Source organism: Rhizophagus irregularis, chromosome 26 (assembly GCF_026210795.1).
Source record: "Rhizophagus irregularis chromosome 26, complete sequence".
In the NCBI taxonomy this organism is placed as follows: domain Eukaryota; kingdom Fungi; phylum Glomeromycota; class Glomeromycetes; order Glomerales; family Glomeraceae; genus Rhizophagus; species Rhizophagus irregularis.
Genome location: NC_089454.1, coordinates 430,066 through 445,303, shown reverse-complemented (window position 1 = coordinate 445,303; position 15,238 = coordinate 430,066). Strand labels below are relative to the sequence as shown.

Sequence of the window (15,238 nt, the reverse complement as noted above, 5' to 3'; positions counted from 1 at the left end):
ACTGAACAGGAAATTTTCCGGCAATGGGGGCGTGAGAATTCCTTGCACTTAACTAAAAGGAGAAGATTATTTAATATGACACATAAATATTACGTGTTACGACGTCAAAAGAACCACTAGTATTTCATCTGATAAACCTAATTTGGCAAGTTTATTATAATTACTTTCTTTTTAAAACAAAGTCGGTAATAAAAATTCCCGGAAAAACTTTTTATTTATATCCTTTCTCTACGAATCCGTCCTTTTTAGCTCAATTTTATATATTGAGTTTGAAATTTGAAAATGGCGAAACCTTTTAGTTCTCGGATATTTGACATAATTCAAACTACAATTACTGGTAAAACTGATAATAATTCACCATTAGAAGATATTGAAGATATTGATCCATGTAGTGGTTGTTCAGATCCTTGTTCAACTCATCCAACTTACCCTCCTTCTCTAACCTTAAGAATTAATACTAGTTTAACCCTTCAAGGAACAGTAAAACCTTATTACAAACACGTGCTTATATCTACCGGTAAATCTGATTGGAAATCTCATATTGAAGATGAAGAAGGAAGTTTTGCAGCTCAATTACAAAAAGCTATTAAAGGTAATAATAATAAAGAAAAGAAAGTTAAAAAAGATAAAAAAAATAAAAACAAAAACAAATCAGATGAATCAAGTTTAAAGAAACCAAAAATTCTTATATGCAATAGTAGCAGAAAAAATGATAATAATGATCCCTCATTCTCGGAAGGAAACGATATTTTACTTTTTTCGGATAATATTCTTGTTCGTCGTGTTCCACCAAATCATGCAGTAGAATTTTATGATCAATTTTTACGTGGTCAAAAAACCGATGAAAATGATACATTATCAACGTCACAGCCTCATGTGACATTTAAAGTAGAACCAATGCCATATAAGGCCGTGGTTTTGATTTGTTCACATATGCATCGAGATAAAAGATGCGGTGTGACAGCTCCTCTTTTGAAAGATGAATTTGATAAGATATTAAAGGATAAAGGGTTGGATGTAGAGAGTTGTGCTGATGGTATAGCAGTTTACATGACAAGTCATATAGGAGGTAAATATTATTTTAAAAGAAAAAATCAAAAAGTTAGTTTTTATAATTAACTTACCCAATTTTTTTTTTATAAATATGTAATTTAGGACATAAATTTGCTGGAAACGTTATTGTTTATCGGGAAAAGCAGGGAATATGGTATGGGCGGGTAACTCCTTGTCATGTGAAATCAATAATTGAAAATACTGTGATTGAAGGAAAAATTATTAAAAAATTGTATAGGGGCTCGATTATGAATGATTATGTACAAGATGAAAGCGAAATTGAACTAAAATAAAAGTAATAGTTACAAACGAGTTAATTATATATATAATTTCTAGTTAATTGTTTTAGATCTTCCGTTTGAAGTCAATTTGTGATTCGAATATCTGAAAATATTTGATGTAAATTCGATATTTGAATCTCAAATGGACATTCGAATTTATAGTATTTAACTAATATGGCCATGTTTTCACATATAATGAATTTTATTATACAAAACTAATGAAAAATTAACAAAAGGCGTTGCATTAATTTTATTAATTTTGAATTGTATCCTATGTTACGAACATCATAGTATATTTTCAACCGGAAGCTCTAAGTTGTTTCCATTTATTTAAAACGCGAGATATATTTGATATATGACATTTAAAGCAATAAAAAAATTAAGAATTTATTGAACGGCGCTATAAAAAAACCCTTGTATTTTATTGTATCATAACAATTTGACTTAATTCTTATCTGTACCTTAATTTGTTAGCTATAAATATACAAAAAATAAAAAATAATAGGAAAAAAAATTTTTTTGTTTTTTTGTTTTTTTTGTTTTTTTTTGGCTTTTTTAAAAAAATCCAATAATTATAATAATTATATAATTTCATAATAAGAAAAAAAGAAAATGAGAAACCTTACAAGACTGTTTCGAACAAAGACTACCATCATAATTTTGAGTACTCAAACAACGGTTATCTTGGTTATTATTGACGAGAGAGAGAAGGTTGAAATTTTAAGGTAAGCGATGACATGTCATTCTGTATGAAATGAAATTAAGAACGAATATTTATTTACTTTGGTGCATAGAAAGAGACATTCGTTTAAAAATAAAGAATTTACCTTTTTACAAGCGACTTTAGGTAATTTCTCTCAAAAAAAACAAAATGCCAATAAAAATGGCGGAATTATTATGGCATTTAAATGCGAGAAATAAGATGTTTACTCTAAAATTTTATATAATATATCGTTATTAATACGTTTAATAAAATGAATTTTCTCCGAGGTTTAAACCTCTCAAAAAAAAAAAGAACGTGTCCAAAACAGTTACAAAACAGTTACGTACCCGAGGTTTAAACCTTTTCCCAATTAACAAGAAAAAAAGAACGAGAGTTTAGGACATTATTGTCCAGTGATGATAAAAAAAACCGAAGGGAAAAGGACAACTGGGAAAGGGGAGTAAGTATATTTGGCGAAGGACCCGCAGTGAATTCAATTGTTAAAAAAAAAACCTTTATATAGATTCGTATTCATCTAAATTTTCATAATAAAAAAAATTATCAGATCCCTAAAAAACTTTTGATAGGATCGGGAAAAGAAGGTAAAAAAAATATTCCCTTTTACCAAAATTGGAATATATTTTTCTATCAAAGTATTATCTGATAATCTGATAACCTAAATAAGGGTAGTTCTAAAAATTATCAGATTTTGTGTTACTCTTGTTATTATTTATTATTTAAATGCAGCTAACGCAGCCACAAAACTGGGTTATATAATATCGTTTTTCATGAGAAATCAGCAAATCAGCAAAATCGTCAGATGTTTGTGTAAACTTTCCATACGGGTAAACGGGTGTTAATGTGTTATGTGTGAAAAATGAATGTTCTAAACAGAAATAAACAAATTTTATGTCTGTAACTCAATTTGAATTTTTAGTTTTCTGAAAAAAAAAACTCTTCAAATGGCTTCGCTCTATGTTTAAGAAAACTGTAAAAAGAAATAATAATTAAATAATAATTAATATTTGTTAAACATATCTGTATTTATAAACTCAGATGAATGTTTTGCCTTTACTTAGATCTTACACAATTTACAAATCTACAAAGTCCTAAGTCCTAACTGATAATGAGTCATCTAATCATTTTTATTGTTTTGTGTTACGAGTTCAAAAACGTCCGACACAATGAGTAGAATTATGTAACAAATCGAATGGAACGAATAATAAAAACCTTACACCAGAGCTGAACTTCAAATAGCATAATTCCTATTGCCGATGAATTTTCAGATCATCCTATTATTATATACAAAAAAGATATTTGATACCTTTACGTAATAATTTATAATTACTTATTTTTTGAAGTACAAAGGAAAGAAATGGAAGAGATTAAATAAATGATTTAGGTAACGTGTTGATTCTTACAACAATATTAATCAGGCTAAATTTCTTAGTATTCTTGGAAAAAAAAAAGATTATCTTTTTTTTTTGATTTTATAGATATAAATACCTGCAGAAATGCAAGAGACCCTTTAATCTATTGACATTTGACATAAATGAAATTAACCATTTGAAGCATAATACAATTACTCATGACTTTTAAGATATTTTTTCTGCTTTATTGCGTTATTGTATTGGCAAATTTAATTTCGTCTACGCCAATTTGGGATCAAAATGTCCGTGCATATGAACCAAAAACAAATGTTTTTGATCTTACTATAAAAAAAGTTGGTTTGGCTCCAGACGGGTTTTCTCGTATTTTGTCAACTATTAATGGTCAGTATCCTGGTCCAACTATAGAAGTCAACAAAGGAGATCGTGTTATAATAAATGTTCATAATGAATTAGGTGAACCAACAGGTAAATTACGAGATATTTGCTTATGTTTTTATATAATCTATGCTAAGGTTAGGTAATTAACCAGTAAATATTAGCTATTCATTCACATGGGATATTTCAAAGAGGTACTCCTTGGTATGTATTTTAAATTTAGAGTTAATAAAATTTTTTACAAACCATCAACTATAATAACTAATATTTGTAGGTTTGACGGTGCAATAGGACAGGTGAGTTGTTATTCAATTAATTAATGTTTTTCAAAAATTCTGGATCTCGATTTTGTAACGCGTGACGTTATCAGACTCAATGTGGAATACCGGACAATTATATATTTACCTACGATTACACTGTTTCTGACCAATTTGGCACTTATTGGTAGTAAGTATATGCGATTGAACCTATTAGGCAGTCACTTGGAATTGTGATTCTCACGTGATATCATTTTTTTTTTTAGCCATTCGCACGCAACGACACAATATGTTGATGGAATTGTTGGCGCTTTAAGTTAGTTTATTTATAAACAATTATCAATATTCTTTATCCTATAAGAGACTTATTTTTCGATCTAATTTAATCAGTTATTCACGATCCTGATGATCCTTATATAACTGAATATGATGAGGAAATTATCGTCATGTTAACTGATTATCATCATGTTGAATCGCAAATTTTATTGGAATCTTTCTTTACTCCTGCAAGTGAGGGCGAGGAGGTATGTAAAAGCTAATTTATATATTTACTTTATTATTACATATTAATTCGTTTTTTTTTTAAAAAAAAATCGCATCGTTTGTAATATTATAGCCAGGTAAGGATAACGATAATACGATGAATAAATATTTTTTTTTTCTTTTGGACGCGAAAAGCTAATTTTTATTATTTTTATTGATAATACCAGTTCCTGATAATGGATTGATTAACGGAAAAAATAACTTCAATTGCTCTCAAGCCCCACCAGGATCTACTTGTGTAGATAATGCTGGCCTTGCTAAATTTGTATTTATTCCTAAAAAAAGTTATCGACTTCGAATCATTAATACTAGGTAACTTATGTAATTATATCTTATTGTGAATTAGTGTAAATATACAACTTATTTTTTTTTTAATTATTTAGTGCATTTTCGTCGTTTTTTTTTTCAATTGACAAACATGAAATGGAGGTCATAGAAGTAGAAGGTTCTTATACTAAAAGGAATAAAATCCATCGTCTTCCCATAAATGTTGCACAAAGATATTCCGTCATCGTTACCGCAAATCAACCTGTTGATAACTACGTAATGCGTTCAGAATTCCAAAAGACATGCATGCCAGATGAAGCAAGTAAACTTCCTGTCATAACAGCTATAGTACATTATGATGGAGCTCCTGAAGATTCTGCACCAAAAGATGCACCATGGAAAGATTTCTTGGAAGAATGCATAGATCTAGATCACAAAACCTTACAGCCGTTATATGAAGAAAAAGTTCCCGAAGCAACAAAAGAAATGGAACTTGTAATTGCTTTCCATAATGATTCATTAGGAATTGTTAAAGCTTTTCTTAATGAATCTACTTATGTACCCAATATATATTCTCCGAGTTTGCTTAAAGCGTTTGCAGGACAAATATATGACCTCCCTCCTGCTCGAAATGCATTTATTTTTGATAATTTTGGAGAAGTAGTTGATATTTCTTTTATTAGTAAATATAATTTAATAATTATATAAAAACCTTCGTTTATTGTTGATGAATTTAAGTAACAAATGTTTGTTTTGTTTAGATACTGACGAGGGCGAACACCCATTTCACATAGTAAGTATGACCGTATACACCAAATTAATGGAGACTCTAAAATTTTTATATTTTCAAATTTTAGCATGGACATCAATTTTGGGTACTTGGAACTGGCAATGGAACTATAGTCGATAAAGATGCGTTGAATAAAGTTAATCCAATTAAACGTGACACTTCGACAATACCTGCAAAAGGGTAATTTAGAAGAATTTCTTATTCACGTTTTCTTTCATTTAAAAAATTTCTTGACAACTTAGAAAAAAATTATTTTTTAGATGGATGGTCTTTAGATTTGTTGCGGATAATCCTGGAGTTTTCGGAATACACTGTCATATGATATGCTATCGTTCAATTTCTTTACTTTCTATATTTATTTTTCTTATAAATTTTTAAAAATTAACAAAATTTTTTTTTCTTTCATTTTTTCGTTTTTATCTATTTTTTTTATTTTATTTTCATACGAGGTATATAAAAATTTTAGTAATAAAAATTCCTATTAAAACTTACAATCCTGACTTAAAACTTTTTGTTTATATAGTGGCACTTGCAATCCGGTCTTTTGATGCAGCTAATTGAATTCCCAGAAGAAATCAAGAAAATGAATCCCCCGCAAGAATGGGCTAGATTATGTGATTTGACTTGATACTTTTTTTTTCTTAATCCAATCGCTTTATGATTTGACTTGAACATTGACATGATATATGTATATTTATTTATTTATATTTATTTATCTATTTATCAATTTTATTCGTGGCAATGTTCATTTTTTATATAATATTTATGTTATATATGTATTCAGATTGTAAACCTCGAAAAATACTTGTAATTAAATAACAGGATGAAACTGTTTTCTCTGATACAATAAAATATTTTATCGTATTCATTTAAAATTTTTAAATTTTATAGTTGCTATTTAATTTAATATCTCATTAAAAACAGACAAAACACGTAAAAAAAAAATTTCATTCATAAAGTTTTTTGATTGGAACTTTCTATCTAGAATCTCCAAAATGGCACAGTTAATCTAAGCCAGAATCACAAAAATTTAAAATGAATCGTTATTGTACCAATTTTGCACTAACCTAAAACATGTGTGCATGGGGTCCGTAAAAAATTTGTATAACAATGAGTTACCCAAATAATAGTTAATGGTGAGTTTTTCCGAGAGGACGCTTATCTTATCAAGAGTGATGTTGTTGACATCCGTGATGATAAAACCACATATAAGTTCAATTGTTCATTTTTCTCTTATTTGCATAATGAACATTTCAAAATATAACTATAATATGTTTGTGCCTGAAGATGTCAATTACGCAGATATTAACCAATAAAAACGAATCAAATCTTTTACTTGTGGAACTTTCTAGAATATCTAAATATTTTTATTCGCAAAGAGTTTTCTGAAATATCAATTTGTAATGTTATTCGTTCTTGCCCAAGGCTCCAACAACTTGATCTTAGCTATTGTGAAATTACTGATATAACTATCAAAGAAATTGCTAGATCATGTCTTAATTTAAAGTATCTCGATTTGGAAGGGTGTTATAATATTAGCGAAGAAGCCATAGATCAGCTTATTTCACTTAACCCAAATATTCATGTTGAGAATTTCTTGGAATCTTCAGCACCCCCTGATTTTATTGAATCAGTTAGAAATTATCTTATACAGCCCAACGTTGCTAATAAGCGATTTTTAGCTCAGCACCTTCAGCAATTTTTAGATCTAAATATGTGGGCTAGATCAACAGTCCGGAGTGGGCCGAGATGCGCGGAGCATTAATTAGATTTTTTTGCTGAGCCACATGCATGAACTTCTGTGCGACAAAAAATAAGTGGATTATCAGTCAGGTCTTGTGCGACATATTTAATTTTCACATATATATTCGAAAAAACATATTAACCTTTATTCTTTATTTTTTCCCAAACAAATATGAGAAAAATGTGAAAGGAGGTCTACATGCAACACAGGACCTACCGTAAAAGTAAATAGTGACGACAAAACCATATGTTATGAAGGGCTGAGGGACTCGCAATTTCGAGATCGCCAGGCGTAAAACCAACTATGTGTCTCTCCGGTAGATCTCCATGTGAAAAGGTACGAAAGTTTTATTTGCATGTGCCTTCAAAGAACTCTTGGCATCATACGACAATGCTAATCACTATTCTTATCTCCTTATCTTTTTCCCAGCAAGATATAAAGCATGTAGTGGTATGAGGAAGTTCAGCCAACTTTCCCGCAAAAAATTTAAGGTATATACGGTATATGTTCTTTAGTGCGAATGGGCCAAGCAATTTTCTCACTATGGATCTTGTATTTAGGAAAACAAAATGACCGAAATCACTCTCAATTGTCTTATCGTCCCTATAGGAAAACTTATGAATATTCCATGTAATGCAATCGATTACAATTAACGAAGGTAGAGGTTATAGTGAACTCGAGACTGCAATTCAAAGCAGATTGGGGGCACCATTTAATCGAATCCCTCTCAAAATTTGTATAATTCAAGCCGGAAGCGGTATTGAAAAGGAAATGGGTGTGTATGACGATGTTATCGATATTTTTACTGGGGAACCTAAAGCAGAGCACTTCCATATCACTGTATACCCCAAATAATTTTCTGTATCATGTAATAGCGATATAGTCGCAATTTTTATGTATTGTAGGCCGGGTTCCGGCAATGTTTTTTATTTTTAAATAAAGCATATATTACGTTCTTGTCGTAAATCTTGAAAAATGTCATGCGCAATGATGCAATATAATCGCCTAACAATTCTGTACTACATCTTAATTGCATATATTGAGCAAATCGATAGGAAAAATCCATCATTTCTCTTCTGGCGCTTTACTACTTCGGAGGCCCTTAATGCTAGTGCAATAAATAACGATGGGTAATTAATGTCGAGCTTTAAGGGCTAAATTATAGGCAAGTTAAAAAATGAAAGGATGGGTGAGAAATCTAAACGGAATGTAAAGAAAATTGTTGTGAAAATAAAAAGTTTTTAATTATATTTCTTCGTCGGGCGAAAAACGTGAAATACAAGTACTATACTAAACATTTAAATGTTTGTTTTACGTAGTGAGCGTAACGGATATTATTAAAAAAAAGAAAATAAAACAGTATAACAGTCACCGAAAATTATATTTTTTATTTTTAAAAAAATAAACTTTATGGAACATTATAATGTTAACTATGTTTATTAATAAATTAAATTAATTAAATTAATAAATAGATCAATAAAAATAAATAAATAAATATAAATACTATGAATTCATTTTTTATGAAAATTCACAAAAAGAACAGTAAAGAATAACTAGGACTACTTGTAATGAATAATTCATTTAGTAAAAAATTAAAAAAAAAACTAACAGCAAGGAATTAGAAATTTGCAACAGCCATCTTCGCACTGAAAATTGACATCACCGCAATCTTCATCAGAGCTACAAGGAGCACTACATCTTTTTACGAGGGGATCTACTAATGAAAATGATAAATGCATGGTGAACAAATAGAAAGATAAAAGAATATTTAATTACTAATTTTTTTACCTAGAGGTGATGCATGAACTGTCAGGCTAGTGGCAATACAAACAAGAACAATAAACCAGAAAAGATATTTCATTGCGAAGTATTGTTTGTTCAGTGATAGTTTTAGTATTATTTAGAGATATATCTTTTTCTTTTCTCTGTCTTTATGTCTTTATATATGTTTTTTTGACGTACAGTATATTATGATCCCGAAAGATTTTATTAAATTCTTTCTTTTTTAAACATCCTTTCTAAAATCATATGATATCTAGAAATTATTCTTTATCATCTGATATTCAAAAATTCTCACGTTCGTTCGGAACAAGAGCAAATCATTGATATCGGGATTATCTGCCGAAATATAAAGGTCGATCTTGTTGAAAAAGACAATCTCGGAACCGGACTACAATTTACGTATTCAGAAAGGTCACTTTTAAGGGAATGTTTCAATTTTGATAAACAAAATTAATTTTTAAAGAACGTATTAATAATTGAACTTGAAAATTGTCGAAAACTTCCTTTTGTCATAGGTACAAAGTTTGCTTATCTAATGATAATCAACATGAAAATTACTTCGTAGTAATTATTGTTGGGTTGCTGAAGGATCGTGTTAATGTAGATAGTTCTCCAGCTCGATGACACCGACACCCATTTTCCAGACATACACTTTACCCGACCCCGATTGCCTGACACCGAATAGACTTTTTGCCGACATATCATTTTCCCGACATGATATTATACCGACAACATATATCCCGACAGACATTTTCCCAACAGATATTTTCACGAAATGAGTGATTTTACCAAAAATCATTTACCGAATGTATATTAATTATTAAATAATATGTAAAAATAGAAATACTTATGAAAATTTTTAAATTTATAAAATAATTAAGCATAAATTTTATTCATTATTTTTATTTCTTTTATTTTTATTAGTTTCTTTTTACACATAAATTATATAGCTAATACTAAAATAAAGCAGAAATAATAAACTATAGAAAATGTTATTTAATTTCTTTTTACACATAAATTTATATAGCTAATAAAATAAATCAGAAATAACAAAATTATAGAGAAATATTATGTGCAATACCTCTTAAAAAATCCAAGAGAGAATAATCATCCCGATTATTAAAAATATTTAAAAGATGATTTTCACGGTCAATCAGAGCTTACGTTGACGTGGCCTTTCTTCACCACAAATAATGCTTTCTATTTGCAACTCTGTTTGATGCTGTTCCTTACGCATTTCATCAATGATTGTATAAATACCAACATGTGCTCTTCCAATTAAACTACCCCACCGTTGATGCCATCCTTCAACTGTGTTTTGCATTCTTGGGTAACCACTTTCAACAAGCTCATACACAGGCCAGAGCACTGGGAAAATTGTGGTGGGTTCCGAATTACAGATTGATTATGTCTATGTTGATGGTGCCTAATTACTTTGCCATGGACATAATTGTCTTCAAAAATATTGGACAAGCTCTACTGCATTTGGAGGCATTAAAGATTTGACTTGGTCAAATGCATTTGGAATCTCAGAGGATGGCAGAAAAGCAAGAGCTGTAATATGGCATAACTTAATACTAAAATCTTCAGATTCACCATATTCAACAGCTAACCCCAAAGCTTGAATCTTTCTCCAAAAATTTTGACACAAATGGAAAAAGCATCCTTTGTGAGTAGTGTCTGGAAATTCCCACTTGTGCAGCATTAATTGCTACTTGTTCAAAATCACTAATTATTAGAGGTGGGAATAGAATTTGATTGTTTTCCTTGCCAAAATCAACTAATTCTTGAAATAAACGCTCATAGCTTTCTTTTGATTTGCTTGTCATTAGAGAATACACCATTGGAAAAACATGTGAATTATTCTCTCCACCAATAAGAGCATGAATCGTATACATTTGTTGGAATAATGTAGGCACTGTCTTGAAAGTGCTGTCCATAATCCAGAAATTTGCTTTTTGTAAATGTTGCAAATTAGATGCTGTGCAAAAAATCATAATATTTTCTCCATCCCTATAAAAATTCCACATCCTTAAAATGTTCTAGTTTTATGGTTAAAATATTCTTATACAGTGATAATATTTTTAAAATATACTAAAAATTAAACAGACGGGTTATTTGAATAGAATTTTATAATAATAAATTATTTTAAATTATACAAAAAATATACTAAATTTTTGAATTGTAATATTAATGGATATTTAAAATATTCTGATTGGATATGCAAAATATCCTTAAAATTAATTTACTGATAATAATTTAAGTATAAAATATTTTGATATTAAATTCGATTGGCAAAAAAATATACTAAATACTTTAAAATAACAACATAATTAGATATTTTTTATCTGAATATGTAATTCAATTTTTTAGTCTACCAGTTTATAAGATAAAATGTCTAGCGTGATTTTGTTTTATTTGAAAATGTAATTCGATTTTTTGGTCTTTCAGTTCATAAGACAAAAACGTCAACATAATTGGATTTTTTTTTTATATAATATAGTTCAATTTTTTTTATTTCAAATTTATAAACTAAATTTCTTTCTTTAAAATAAGGGTTATTTCTCTTACTATATTCACAAGCTATATTATAAAACAAAAAATTTAATTGAAATAAAAACTATTACCATATTTTTTTTAAAGAAAAAAAAACAATACACGTAAATATACAAAATGAGTATCCTTCACATATATTATTATAACGAAGTTATTAACCAAATTTTACATTATATTATAGAAAAGACATCACAAATATGAGAAAAACTTCAAATAAAAAGCATTTCAGGGGAGATGAAATCTATTTTATGTTTTTATCTTTTATAAAAAAAGTAAAAAGTAAAATTCTTTTTTTTTTATAAATGATCTTATTGATAATGAACAAAAACCATCATACAATAAGAAAGTTAGAAGTTTAGGTGTATTGAGATTTAACATTATTTTATAATATTGTATAATATAATTAAAATGTAAAATTTAAATCTTCAACGATTTCAAAAATAACGGTAATGAATTATATCCTAAGAAAGGAGGTAAAGTCTACTTTTTTTTACCATTATTTACAAAAAGCAAAAAGAGGACCCCGGATATCTAATATAAAGGTCATAATGGACTTTTGGCCAAAAACACCCCTTTTTGCTGAAACTCAAAAAATCGTTTTTTGTAAATATCTCAGCATCCAGTAATTCAATTTTAATGAACTTTTTTTTATTTTGTAGCCCTCATTTAGCTCTACAATTTAAAAAAAAGTTCATTAAAATTGGACTACTGGATGCCGAGATATTTACAAAAAACGATTTTTTGAGCCCTGAAAAATGGGCTAATCTGCCGAAAGTGTGACTTATGACCTGTTTTGGAGATATCCGGGGTCCTGCAAAAAGTAATTGTTATTTTTCTCGTTTTATAAAAAGTTCTGATGATACCATCACTGACAATTCTAGTAATGAAACTTCAAATGGTACAAATTAAGATTTATTAAAATATAACTTATTTTTTTTACTTAATTATTAACTATTTAAATACAGATGTCAAAAATGATAAAGATAATGGCATCGATAAAGATAATAACGATGATATAACTGATGATCCTAGTAATAAAACTTCAAATGGTACAACTTTACTAAAAATTGTAATAATTTTAAAATATTACAAAAATACATTTAACATATCAAAATATTTTTATTATATTTTTGTTATTATTTTGTAATTATATTGTATTTAGGTCTATAAAAATAACTCAAAATAATATCACAATAATTTTTTAATGTTTTTGTTATTATTTTATTAATTAACTTTGATATTATTTTAATATTTTAATCTCAAAAATACTTCAAATATATCTTGATATATTTTAAAAATTTTACAAAATAATTGCACAATTGTTTTGAAAGTCATTGTATCTAGGTCTATAAAAATATTTCAAAAAATTAGCTATTTTTAATAAAGAAATTAAAATTTATTAAAATATAACCTATTTTTTTTACTTAATTATTAACTTTTTAAATACAGATGTCAAGAATGATAAAGACAATGGTATCAATAAAGATAATAATGATAATATAAATAATGATAATGAAGATAAAAAAAAGAGACTTATTAATAAATTAGACTCTAATATTATCGACAAATGGCTTAATTCTTTGAGAATAATGAAGAAAATGAATATTAGTGATGTAAATTTAAATTCTAACAACAACAGTACTAGTGACTAAAAAAAAGGCGCTTTAATCTTACACTCGTATCCAAATGATGAAGAAGGTTAGAAGCCTAAATATCAAGCTTAATATTGCACAAAAAATGAAGAACCATACGTTTATATTCAATTATCAGGTAAAGGTAATGGTAATGGATTACCAAATAATAAAGGGAGCCAGAAGCTTAAATATCGGGCTCAATATAGAAAGGGTAAAAAGAAACTTCATAAAGGAGAATTGTTACCTGTCAAAAAAAATCCAAGATTATTCAAGGGATTACCTGAAAAATCACCAGGATCCTGCTTATTTCTAATAAAAGCCACCCATAAGCCTAAGGTAAAAATTACATAGAAAAATCAAAAAAACTGGTTGAATTCATAAGGTAAAATTCTTATAAATTAAAAAAAGTAAATGTAATTCTGTGGTAAGTTTTTTTTATGTAACTGTAAATATATGGTAAAATTAAACAGGATTTTAAAATGTAACTTGTAATTATAAGGTAAAATTTATGATTTTGTAAAATTTATTAGTATATACTATTTTTAGCACAAAGTTTATTATATGGATATGTAAAATTTTATTATACAAATACGTAAAATTTATTATATTGTTTTTAGTATAAGTTTATTACAGATATATAAAATTTATTATACTATTTTAGTTACAAGTTTATTACACAAACATGTAAAATTTATTGTACTATTTTTAGTTACAAGTTTATTACACAGATACGTAAAATTAAAAAAATAAATGTGTAAAAAAGAATTTTTTAAGAATATCTGTATAATATAAAAAATTATAAAATAAAGTAAAGAACGGAAAGGTTGGGGGTGGAAGGTAGAATAAATTAAAGTTATTTTTTTATTTTTTTCTTTTTATCAAATAATAATATATATATCTGTAACTATTGATTAATTTTGAACTTATTTTAAATAGGAACTTTTTTACTTTTTTTAAAATAATTATATCTAAAAATTAGGCAAATTTTAAAAGAAATAAAAAGTATTAAATGTATAAAATAATTATTTTTTATATAATTTATAATTATAAATATCACCGAACTTGTAAATTGTAAGGTAAAAATATATATGATTTAAAAATATAACTGAAAAGATGGTAAAATTACTTAGTAGAAGAAAAATTTGGAGTAAGGTAAATTTACGTATAAATCTTAAAAATTTTACGGTGGCCTCTATTAGAAGTAAGCGGGGTGCGAACAGCCTGAAAGACGTATACGAGAGGCGAGATGCAATAATAGAAAATCCAGGATTTGAAAAATTTGAAGAAGTATCATTAGATAATAAAAGTGATGGAAAAAATCATAAAAAGAATGAAAAAAAGTATAATCTTGATAACAAAACTGTAAATCTTGGTAAAAGTTTACATAAAATATTGCAATTTATTTATAAATTGCCAACTTGTCCTCCTATTCACGATAAAAAGATTTTCTTCCAGAATAAAAGCTATTATAAATCACCTAATGAACGATTCAGAATTTTCATTTTTAAAAGGCTTTCAATAGTTAATTGGTGACTCTTTGAATGATGTAATTTTGACGAATATTACTTCCTCAAATCATACTAGAGTTCCATTTATAGTTAAAGACAAAAATTAAATTAAATATATATTACATAAATTAGTGGATAATATTTTTAATTTTATTGCAGGAAGTACAAAAAGTCAAGTCACCAAAGATATCTTGCAACGTAAAGATCTACACTAGTGATCCCAGGTGAAACTGAAATATTTAGTTATGTGACAAAACTGAAATTATTTCGTCAATGCATTTCAAATTACGAAATTCTGAAATATTTTGTCACATGACTAAACCAAAATTATGACTAAACTGAAAAATATATTTT

At 27.5% G+C, this 15,238-nt stretch overlaps 6 protein-coding genes across 6 annotated transcripts; all 6 read left to right on the top strand.

Moving 5' to 3' along the window:
- Positions 1-247: 247 nt before the first annotated feature.
- OCT59_017257 (uncharacterized protein) lies at positions 248-1,563 on the top strand. The gene is made up of 2 exons (XM_066137374.1): positions 248-1,069; positions 1,156-1,563. The coding sequence occupies exons 1-2, from the start codon at positions 283-285 to the stop codon at positions 1,344-1,346; spliced, it is 978 nt and encodes a 325-aa protein (XP_066003966.1). The 5' UTR covers positions 248-282; the 3' UTR covers positions 1,347-1,563.
- A 2,062-nt stretch (positions 1,564-3,625) lies between these two features.
- On the top strand, positions 3,626-6,038 carry OCT59_017256 (uncharacterized protein; the record flags this gene model as incomplete). Its single annotated transcript, XM_025309399.1, has 11 exons — positions 3,626-3,893; positions 3,968-4,007; positions 4,078-4,099; positions 4,174-4,250; positions 4,327-4,376; positions 4,451-4,588; positions 4,771-4,915; positions 4,987-5,552; positions 5,632-5,663; positions 5,728-5,840; positions 5,921-6,038. The coding sequence occupies 11 exons, from the start codon at positions 3,626-3,628 to the stop codon at positions 6,036-6,038; spliced, it is 1,569 nt and encodes a 522-aa protein (XP_025175107.1).
- An 866-nt stretch (positions 6,039-6,904) lies between these two features.
- OCT59_017255 (uncharacterized protein) lies at positions 6,905-7,860 on the top strand (the record flags this gene model as incomplete). Its single annotated transcript, XM_066137373.1, has 4 exons — positions 6,905-6,933; positions 7,086-7,376; positions 7,662-7,740; positions 7,834-7,860. 4 exons carry the CDS (start codon positions 6,905-6,907, stop codon positions 7,858-7,860), a joined length of 426 nt encoding a protein of 141 aa, XP_066003965.1.
- A 177-nt stretch (positions 7,861-8,037) lies between these two features.
- OCT59_017254 (uncharacterized protein) lies at positions 8,038-8,367 on the top strand (the record flags this gene model as incomplete). Its single annotated transcript, XM_066137372.1, has 1 exon — positions 8,038-8,367. The coding sequence occupies one exon, from the start codon at positions 8,038-8,040 to the stop codon at positions 8,257-8,259; it is 222 nt and encodes a 73-aa protein (XP_066003964.1). The 3' UTR covers positions 8,260-8,367.
- Positions 8,368-12,525: 4,158 nt separating this feature from the next.
- On the top strand, positions 12,526-13,394 carry OCT59_017253 (uncharacterized protein; the record flags this gene model as incomplete). The annotated part of the gene is made up of 3 exons (XM_066137371.1): positions 12,526-12,640; positions 12,708-12,791; positions 13,192-13,394. 3 exons carry the CDS (start codon positions 12,526-12,528, stop codon positions 13,392-13,394), a joined length of 402 nt encoding a protein of 133 aa, XP_066003963.1.
- A 1,095-nt stretch (positions 13,395-14,489) lies between these two features.
- Positions 14,490-14,909, top strand: OCT59_017252 (uncharacterized protein; the record flags this gene model as incomplete). The annotated part of the gene is made up of 1 exon (XM_066137369.1): positions 14,490-14,909. One exon carries the CDS (start codon positions 14,490-14,492, stop codon positions 14,907-14,909), a length of 420 nt encoding a protein of 139 aa, XP_066003962.1.
- Between the last annotated feature and the right edge of the window lie 329 nt (positions 14,910-15,238).